The sequence below is a fragment of the Andrographis paniculata genome, unplaced genomic scaffold (assembly GCF_009805555.1).
Source record: "Andrographis paniculata isolate CXL003 unplaced genomic scaffold, ASM980555v1 Contig46END, whole genome shotgun sequence".
NCBI lineage: Eukaryota > Viridiplantae > Streptophyta > Magnoliopsida > Lamiales > Acanthaceae > Andrographis > Andrographis paniculata.
The window spans coordinates 845381-855318 of record NW_026137580.1 but is presented as its reverse complement, the minus strand read 5'-3'; the positions used below and the strand labels follow the sequence as shown (position 1 = coordinate 855318).

The 9938-nt window shown below is 36.5% G+C and overlaps 2 protein-coding genes and 1 non-coding gene across 8 annotated transcripts; 2 read left to right on the top strand and 1 right to left on the bottom strand.

The window, feature by feature from the left end:
- LOC127252590 (aspartyl protease family protein 2-like) lies at positions 1-1959 on the top strand. Of its 2 annotated transcripts, XR_007839097.1 has the most exons (2): positions 1-1610; positions 1804-1959. XR_007839097.1 is itself a non-coding variant. In XM_051276829.1 (1 exon), the coding sequence occupies exon 1, from the start codon at positions 48-50 to the stop codon at positions 1515-1517; it is 1470 nt and encodes a 489-aa protein (XP_051132786.1). In that variant the 5' UTR covers positions 1-47; the 3' UTR covers positions 1518-1765. The 2 variants fall into 2 exon arrangements, 1 of the variants encoding a protein (XP_051132786.1); XM_051276829.1 differs by lacking the exon at positions 1804-1959 and having other exon boundaries at positions 1-1765.
- A 2487-nt stretch (positions 1960-4446) lies between these two features.
- On the bottom strand, positions 4447-4519 carry TRNAA-CGC (transfer RNA alanine (anticodon CGC)). The gene has a single exon. It is a non-coding gene; the product is annotated as a tRNA-Ala (tRNA).
- Positions 4520-4543: 24 nt separating this feature from the next.
- LOC127252652 (cytochrome b561 and DOMON domain-containing protein At3g61750) lies at positions 4544-7419 on the top strand. 5 transcript variants are annotated; one of them, XM_051276930.1, is made up of 6 exons: positions 4544-4641; positions 5096-5154; positions 5625-5761; positions 5853-6249; positions 6352-6659; positions 6763-7419. In XM_051276930.1, the coding sequence occupies exons 1-6, from the start codon at positions 4559-4561 to the stop codon at positions 7093-7095; spliced, it is 1317 nt and encodes a 438-aa protein (XP_051132887.1). In that variant the 5' UTR covers positions 4544-4558; the 3' UTR covers positions 7096-7419. The 5 variants fall into 5 exon arrangements, with proteins under 5 accessions (XP_051132887.1, XP_051132890.1, XP_051132888.1 ...); XM_051276933.1 differs by having other exon boundaries at positions 4596-4771; XM_051276931.1 differs by having other exon boundaries at positions 4596-4771; positions 5326-5761.
- The last annotated feature ends 2519 nt before the right edge of the window (positions 7420-9938 follow it).

Here is a 9938-nt window from a genome sequence, read left to right as displayed (position 1 = left end):
ACCCGTCCACCATTACCATCTCCTCTCCTCCCCTCTGTCTGTCTGCCATGGCGACGGCCGGAAACCACCCTCTCCTCCTCCACTCATTCTTCCTTTTCGTCTCCATTCTCGGAGCTACTGCTTCGCTAGAGCTCCAAAACTTTGTTCTCACCACCCTCCCGCAAAATCAATCTCGACCACTTTCCACCACCTCCTCCTCCGACGAACAACAGCCTCTATTTCAGTCGCCACCGGACTCTCAGTTCGACACTCTCTCTCTCGATCTGCACCATGTGGACAACTTATTTGCCGAAGCTCTTTCCTCTTCTTCTACCCCTACTCCTGAGTCGCTCTTCGAGATCCGCCTCCTCCGCGACGCCGCCAGAGTGGAAGCTCTGTCCTCCCTCGCCGCCGCTCCTCGGTCCAACGCCTCCGGCAAAGCTCGCCCCCGCTCCGGCGATTTCAGCAGCTCCGTCATTTCAGGACTAGCTCAGGGGAGCGGCGAGTACTTCACGCGCCTAGGGATTGGAAGCCCCCCCAAATATGTGTACATGGTGCTTGACACCGGAAGCGACGTCGTTTGGGTCCAGTGCTCCCCCTGCCGGAAATGCTACACTCAATCCGACCCCGTCTTCAACCCTAAAGCCTCCAAGTCCTTCCTCGGAGTCTCCTGCGCCTCCCCTCTCTGCCGCCGCCTCGATTCCCCCGGCTGCAACAACCGCCAGAAGTGCCTCTACCAGGTCTCCTATGGGGACGGCTCCTTCACATTCGGAGAATTCTCCACCGAAACGCTGACGTTTCGCGGCACCAGAGTGAGCAACATCGCCTTCGGCTGCGGCCACGACAACGAGGGACTGTTCGTCGGCGCCGCCGGACTGCTAGGTCTCGGCCGGGGGAAATTGTCTTTTCCTACGCAGGCCGGCGGCCGTTTCGGGAGGAAATTCTCCTACTGCCTGGTGGATCGCTCTGCCTCGTCGAAGCCGTCGTCGATGGTGTTCGGGGAATCCGCGATTTCGAGAAACGCGGTGTTCACTCCATTGCTGACGAATCCGAAGCTCGACACGTTTTACTACGTCGGCTTAAATGGCGTGTCGGTAGGGGGGAGGCGAGTCCCCGGGATCACGCCGGCGCTCTTCAAGCTGGACGCCATGGGCAACGGAGGGGTGATTGTGGATTCGGGCACGTCGGTGACCCGACTGACCCGACCCGCGTACGTAGCGTTGAGGGACGCGTTCCGGGCGGGGGCATCGCAGTTGAAGAGGGCGCCGGATTTCTCGCTCTTCGACACGTGCTTCGATCTGTCGGGGAAGACGGAGGTGAAGGTGCCGACGGTGGTGCTGCATTTCAAGGGTGCGGACGTGTCGTTACCGGCGGCGAACTACTTGATTCCGGTGGACAGCTCCGGGAAGTTCTGCTTTGCGTTTGCAGGGACGATGAGTGGGCTGTCGATCATAGGGAACATTCAGCAGCAAGGGTTCCGGGTGGCGTTCGACTTGGCCCGTAACAGGGTCGGCTTCGCCCCAAGGGGTTGTGCTTGAGCTTAATGGTAATCCATTATACTATCATCAATCAGATCAGATCAGATCATCAATGAAGAAGGATGGAGCGATCAATCTGGTGTTTAATTTGAGGTATGTTAAGGGTTTCGAGGGAGGAGGAAGGGAGCAATGTCTGTCTGTGTCTGTGATTGCTGCTTAGGTTGTTTCGTTTTGTGATCTTTGACTTGACTGGTTTTGGTGGTGATTCTGCTCATTATTTAAGATTAAACCAACAATTTGATTTGATTTGGTTGATACTGGTACTAATTATAACATTTTTATATAGGAAGAGTATTTGTTGTCGTATTTGTATGGTGGCACAGCCTGCGATCACGATGACGAAGATGCTATGTTGATTGTTGATAATGGAAGGGGAAGGGGAAGAGAGATACATGAATAACAATTAATGGAGCTTTTGTTGGAAATTATAAATAATAATACTACTATTTCTTTTATTTTAAAACACTTAGCAACTCTCAATCTCAAATTATCTCATTTAATGGTATTTATTTACCTTAATTTGTGTGTTTTTAATTATTTTTTCTATTGGAAAAATAGCATGTTAAAATAATCATCAATGGTCATAATTTTTGTAGAATGGGTGGAGTAATAAATTGAATGGTGCAAACGTTGAAAGACTAGATTCAAAGGGTAGCTGGGGTGGACTGTCCGGCTTTGACTGACGATATAATTAATTAAATAATCTCAACTAAATACGTAAGTACCATTCTTACTTATTTTTATTCGTTTTTATAATTAATTTTTTATATTTTTACAAAACTATCAACTTTCTTTAAGGGTGTGTTTGTTTGGGGGTCTGGATTTTGAGTTGAGATTTGAATAGTAAAAATTTTGAATTTGAATAGTTGCATGATGTGATATAAACAGGTGTTGATGTAATGTTTTGAATGTAAAATTGATTTTTAAGTATAATATAAAAAATGAAAAATAGATGTTTGATTTAATATTTTTGGGAAGAAAAAATAGAATGAATAATGAAAATCTAATTCAATGCTTCCAAACAAACACACCCGGTATTATTAATATAATACTTCCTCTGTCCACTTTAAATGTTTACATTTTTTTTTGCGTGTTACTCTTTGAATATTAATTATTATATCAAAATATAGTATAAATTAAGTAAATAAGACAAAAATATTTTTATTAATGTTTTATAATATAAATATAATAATATTAATATACAAACTTATATAAATATAATAATATTTTTAATATTAAGTATAATAAGCAAAAGTTAAATGTAAACTTTGAAAGCGGACGCCAGTCCGAATTATTAATTTCTAATTCTAGTTGCAAATCTGGTAATATGATCATCAATCAATCCCCCCCATGTGACTGAGGGAGGAGACTTACCTGTGCTGTCTGTGAGTAGCTCGACTTTAATTTAGTCCCACCGGAATCCCCGCCGCTAATTAAATTAACCTTTTCTTTCTTTATTTATTTGCGGTGGGTGGGGCAGTGTACTGACATTTGTACTTCGTTTAGTGTGTTTATATTATTGTTTAAAAAAATATTATACGAAAAGATTATTATTTTTCATTTTTATTTATTTTAAAATAAAATTATTATTTTTTAATTTAATAATTATATTATTTAATTAATATAACGAATATTCTTCTAATTTATGTTATATTATATAAATATTATTATTTTTATATTATATAATATTGATAGAGATATTTTTATTTTTTTATTACAATTTAATATAATACTAATATTAAAAAATTTACGTGCAATGGGACGGGAGGAAGTATATTTTAGTTTTATTTTAAATTTTAGCTAGATTAATTAGTTATAATTTTAATTTATAATTAAATATAAATAATTATTTTAATATATATATTCTTAATTAATTATTACTTATAGTTATGATAAATTTTCGCATCTATATTTTACAAACCTATTTTGATCTATTGAAGTATATTACGGATTGGATTGTCTTAATTGCAGCAAATTAGTACTCCATCCGTCCCACATAATTTGTCCCCATTTTCTATTTTCGTCTGTCTCACATAACTTGTCTTTTCTATTTTTGAAAATATAGTTATGCACTAATCGCATTTTAAATTTTAAATTTTTTTAATTTTAATTAAATTATTTACTTAATTTAATCTTAATCTATAATTATTTTTACTAATACACTTTTTAATTATTTACTGATTATACTTTACTTAAATTCTCGTATCTACAGTAATAGTCCTATATTTTCTGGGTTGAAGGGAGTACTTAGTTTGTAGCAGTGGTAAATACCACCATAATATATATATATATATATATATCTATTTGAGGCACCTATAGAGAAGTGCACATCTACCTTATTAATTTTGTCTATACTCTATCCATCCATTTATTTAATAATAATAATAATAATAATAAATTAATTATGTAGAAGAGACAAAAAGTGTACGTATATATGTATGTTACTTCATCATCCTAAGAAAAGAAAGCAAATGAGAAAGGAACATTTTATTTATGGCATGGAATAAACGCTCCTGTTGCATGCATGGCCATATGGCAGTCCAGTCCATGTGCATGCAGACTGGCTAAAATACAAATATATAATAGACTATTAGATCTTAGATCGATGATTGATCATTATATATATACATATATATATATGTTATGTTTGTAGATTTAAAACTCCAAATATTAAGGGAATAATCAAGATTTAAATATATAAACTTCATCTGTTATATATCCGCACTTTTTTTTTTCAGTTCAATTTCTTTAAAATTGAATTCTCACAAAAAAGAGGAGATGTGCAATTTTCATCAACTATTTCATATATATATATGCTTGAGAGCATTTTTTACTTTATCTAACAGTGATTTTCCAAAGTGCCATTGCTGAGACAGGTAAATTTCTAAAATGCCACTGCTAAAAGGCTAAAGAAAAATGAAAAAACAGATGGAGGTGCGGGGAATCGAACCCCGTGCCTCTCGCATGCGAAGCGAGCGCTCTACCATATGAGCTACACCCCCATGCTTTGATAAGTTTCTCAGAGATACCAACTTTTTTCTATGGCACTCATCGTCGTTTCCATGTCTTCCTTCTGTAGATGGCATTGCTTAGGGTTTGGAAATCTGAGAAATGGTTTCAGAAGGTCAGTCGTTTGGCGTTCGGTTCTTCGGTAATCACCTATGGGCGTGATTGCAATTCCATTTGAACCGTGTTTATTCTCTGAACTTGATGATTCCAAGTTGTCGACCTTGTTGAAATTGATAGCAGTTCATGTAAGATGCGTGGCTGGAGATTGGGTGTCCATTGATTTTGAATTCATACACCTTATTTAGATGCGTTATTTTCAGTTGATTTTGAACTGTGCAAATTGCAAATTAGAAGCTTATTGCATCAGTATCGATTCAGTTCCAGTACTTTGCAGTGAATCAGAAGTGAAATTTCTGAATTTATTAAAATTTAAACAGCAAACTGTCTGTTCTTAGGTTATGTGCAAATATGTCTCGAAATATTGATAGTATATTTTCTCTTTGCCTCTGCCATGTTAGCTGATGGCGGCTTAACTAAATGTTCATCATCAATGGGTTTACTCTTTGCAGGAACTGCAGGTGCCAGTGCAATTCGAGGTGCAAGTTGAAAACTGATCCAAAGTTTCGTGGTAATGACACTTTTAAGAAACTCAATGTTTTCCTCATTCTGAAGCAAATATGTGTATATGTTGGGACTTTTCAAAATCACAAGTTGGTGTGGATGGAGACACACAGGGCAGCAGTTGCCTTCATTAATTTTTTTTTTTTTATATATATCTGTTGAAGGATTTATGCTACAGGATATAATGATGTCTGCTCACCCGCCATCCCCAACCACCGTGGCCGTGCTCAGCCCCACCACCACCATCCAACATCCAGGCTTCGAATTCAAGACACTTCCGACTAAGATGAAAACCCCCACCATTACATTCCAACAACCCCTCCTCACCAAATTCTTACATATTATCCTCTTCTACATTCTGAATCAGAAGAGGAGTGTTTCTTGCTCTACCAATGGCAAAGCATTCGTGTTTCGAGCTTTTGAAATTGAGTTTTCTGTTTTTGCTTTCAATTGGTTTCTTTCTGTTAAGTCTTGCAGTAGAAGGAGCTGACCAGGAATCTGATGACAACACTGCTGCTCTCTGCAACACTGATCTCAGTTCATTTCTTCCTTTTCCATACGGAAATTTGCCGCGGATGGTCTGCAGACCGCTTTGGAACTCCTATTTGTTAAGGGTAACTTTATTTCTCATCATTCGTTGCATTCATTTCGTTCTATGTATGCCTTATCCATACATTGCATAGACTCACTCATTTCTGATTATAGTATTCTGAGTCCAAAGATAACGAGATCACCGTGGTGTTATCAACCATATACATATCTGGATGGGTGGGGATCGGATTCTCCGAAGATGGAAAGATGCTGAATTCTAGCTGTATGGTGGGATGGATGAATGCAGAAGGGCGAGGAAAGATTAAGCAGTATCATATAAAGGGGTACAGTCCATCGGAGATCAAGCCGGATGAGGGCAAACTCCCGCTGACCAATGTTGTTCCGTATGTGTCACTACAGGGTGCTACAATATACTTGGCGTTCCAGTTGAAATTCGACAAACCTCTCAAAACTCAGCCTATCCTGTTGGCCTTCAGCACCAAGACTCCGCACCATCACCATCTCACGCATCATGATGACAAGATCAGCATCAACTTCGATTTCTCCTCAGGTTTGATTCGATCAATTTAATCACTGAATCACTTGTCCCCTGCCCTAGCTCATGAATGAACAAACAGTTGCATATATTAGGCAAGATTTTCTTCACATGTAGGTAACACGGGCAGCAGCAGCAGCAGCGTTGATCAAATATCTCCGAGCCTTTTCAAAGACAGGAGGACACACGGGACATTGGCGATACTGGCGTGGGGGTTGTTTCTCCCGCTGGGGGCGATCCTAGCAAGATACCTAAGGCATAAAGAGAGCCTTTGGTATTATCTTCATGTAGGCTTTCAGTTCATCGGCTTCTTGCTCGGAGTTGCTGCTGTCATTGTTGGATTGTCGCTCAATCACAAGATGCATGCTTACATCCCGGCGCACAAAGGGATGGGAATCTTCGTTCTTGTGCTCACCATTCTCCAGGTCTGCTCCTTGTCTTAGCCATACCTGTTCTAGTTGAAACTTGGAATACAAATTATACAATAATCTGTGATAATAAGGTATTGAAAAGCAGAGGAAATTGCAGGTGTGTGCATTCTTTACGCGGCCTAGTAAGAACAGCAAATACCGAAAGTATTGGAACTGGTACCACAACTGGATGGGGAGGCTGTGCCTCTTCTTTGCGGCCGTGAATATTGTGCTGGGAATACACATTGCAGGCGGCGACGATGCCCATGGCCAAGGCCAAGCATGGAAAATTGGGTACGGGTTTCTGGTGGGGTGCACCTTGGCTGTGGTCCTATTCATGGAAGCTGTGCTGCTTCTTAGACACAGAAGAAGGCTGTCGTCGTTGTCGGAGGTGGATAACCACCCCGGCGGGTTCTCCCTGAATTCGATGGAGAAAGAGATATCCCTTTAAGGAGAAGAGGGCAGTGATGATTGATGCTGAATTTTCGAGAAAACAAACATGTACAATTCAGGATTTCAACAAGACTTTACTGGTTTGATTGCGCAGAAAGTATATATGCAAAGTTTAGATTTGGAATTGGAAATGGAAATGGATATGAAGATTGATGATGATGGATTAATGAGATTTTGTAGTGTATAATGAATGTGAAATTAAAGGAAGGGATATATATATATATATGTATGTATGTATGTATGCATGTAAAGGGGATGAAATGAAAATGAAAATGATGATGAATTTTGTGTAGAGGCAATAGAGGGTTTTAATTTAATTTAATTTAATTTTATTTTTTTTCATGTTTAGGTAGTTCAATTTAATTTAGTTTGGTTTGGTTTGATTGTACTTGTATTGTCTTCATATTTGGTGTGATTGAATGAGTGAGGGGCATGGCCATAAGCATTTGCATAATTGCATTCCAAATCTTATAAAATATTGAATAATATAAACATGCAAAGAAAACAAACATTTGGACTTGTAGGGTCTCCTTTTAAATTTATCCTACACTAGTAGAGGAGAGGGTTATGGGTGTGTTATTTTTGTGTTTTGATTTTTAAAAAATAATTTTATACCAAATCGTTTATATTAATTTTTTGAAAAAAGTATATTAAAATTTTTTTGGGTAAAAGAACAAAGTTTATCCTCGTCATCCAAATTTTTGGATTTGTTTCTTTTAATTCAAAATTCGGGTTTCTATTATTTGAACTTTGCAATTTTAAAAAAAATATATTTTTTTTACAAAATATCTCATCATACATTATTTTATGTCAAATTGAAACCAACTTTTTTTCAAACACATACCCTTGGTTCTTTCAGGGTGTGTTTGTTTGGGCTTTGGATTTTGAGTTGGGATTTGAATAGTAAAAATTTTGAATTTGAATAGTTGTACGATGTGATATAAATAGGTAATGATGCAATATTTTGAATATAAAATTGATTTTTAGTATAATATAGAAAATAAAAAATAGGTGTTTGATTTGATATTTTTTTTAAAAAAAATTGGATGAATAATGTAGATCCAATCCCCAAACAAACACACCGACAAAATGAGATGAATAGTTATATATATATATATTATACAAAAAAATTATACTACTATATAATAATACAATTTTTAGAGTAAAATTATACTAATTATTAATTTTAAACTATACAAAATTAAATATTGCAATATATGATGCTACTGTTATAGTTTATTATTTTGTATGTTTTTAAAATATGACAGTTCATAAACTAATACTATCTTAACAATAAACACATAGAATTATTTTTGACAATTTTTAAAAATAAACTCTTTAACAGGGAAGGCATGGGATCACTGGTCCCTTCCTCTGCCCAGCGCTTTAAAACATATTATGTAAAATATATCGATGATATAAAAATAATAATATTTATTTGATATATTATAAATTGTAACTGTATTTATAATGTTAAGTTTATAGTATAAACGTACCTATAGCTTTACGTGAAAAATGTGAAAAGAATGGGGGTGGCGGATCCCATCCCAAGAAAGTGTTACTTGACCCGCAAATCAAAGTCAATCCTTTGCCATGGTACGCGTTGACTTTTTTGGTTATGCCTTTTGGTAGGTAGGTATTTAACATTGACTTTTTCTTGGCTGCGCGTGTTTATGTGTTAAATAGGTTGGTATTCCATTGCAAGTAAATATGACTCTCTTTGCACACTTTTTTTTTTTTTTTTTTATATATATATTTATCATTTAATCAAATAAACATTTATTTTATTTTTAATAAATTTTAAACAATTTAATTTAATTTAATCTAATTTCAAATTCTATTGGCTTATTTTATTATTATTATTATTATTATTATTGACAATGTGGAAATTTGTAGTAGCTACTTGACGAGTGCGTGGTCCAACTTAATATCCTGCAAATTAAGTTCGAAAAAGTAAGTTACACTAGACTAATCGTATACGACAGATGGACCTGAAAACGTCAAAAGTTTGAACCCATGACGCCACAAACTAATTTAGCTCTATCTAAATATATATACAACACTATAAATATTTAAAAATCGTGTGATAATTTATCATCAGTCCTATAAATTTGTTCTAATACTTTGAATTCTATTTATATATATCAAAACTCTAACAAATCTTCAAAACTCTTGCTAAGACTTGTGGGGTTTGTCTATTTCAATCTCATTTATTACTATTTTCTAATTTTTTTATCTAAAAATAGTACATTCAATTATTTATTTATTCAAAAACATGAAGTTATATATAACTATAAAACAATGAATTTATAAAAAAAAATAATAATAAATTCAATATATGAATAAAAAATTTAATATTGTACTTCAAAAGAAAAAACACTAATGGGGAAAGCATTTTGTTGGACTGATATTGGGACAACTAGGGGAGTAAATGAGATTATATACCCCAGTAATCCTAGCCTTAAACAATGGATATTAGGTGTTGTGCGTATCGACTCGTATTGTGGTGTAGCTAACACATTAACTATTCTGTCTGAAGAATACGTTTGTAATAATGAACTGTATTGATATGTCTTAAATCTAGTGTGTCATTTCGCTGAGCTTTCACGGAGGTTTCGTTGCAAGGTTAGCGAATCAGGGGTCAAGGGAGGCGAAGTCCCCATTGCCTAGGATCCGGGGGCGCGAAGTTGCCACCGGCCTGAAGGTATGCAGTATTGGACTTTGGAGTTAGTATTGGGCTAAGTCTATCTGATGTATTCTCTTGGTTTATTTAAATAAATTTTGAGATATAAAATCTATAATTTGTAACGCAACCGTCCTCAATAAATGTGTTTTTCGTTT

What these genes read in the sequence shown, in the direction of transcription:
- LOC127252590 (XM_051276829.1), top strand. Translation starts at nt 48, where the DNA reads ATGGCGACGGCCGGAAACCACCCTCTCCTCCTCCACTCATTCTTCCTT.
- LOC127252652 (XM_051276930.1), top strand. Translation starts at nt 4,559, where the DNA reads ATGGCACTCATCGTCGTTTCCATGTCTTCCTTCTGTAGATGGCATTGC. An exon ending in GGAACTCCTATTTGTTAAGG is followed by an intron (nt 5,762 to 5,852) that starts GTAACTTTATTT and finishes TTCTGATTATAG; the next exon opens with TATTCTGAGTCCAAAGATAA. An exon ending in CAACTTCGATTTCTCCTCAG is followed by an intron (nt 6,250 to 6,351) that starts GTTTGATTCGAT and finishes CTTCACATGTAG; the next exon opens with GTAACACGGGCAGCAGCAGC.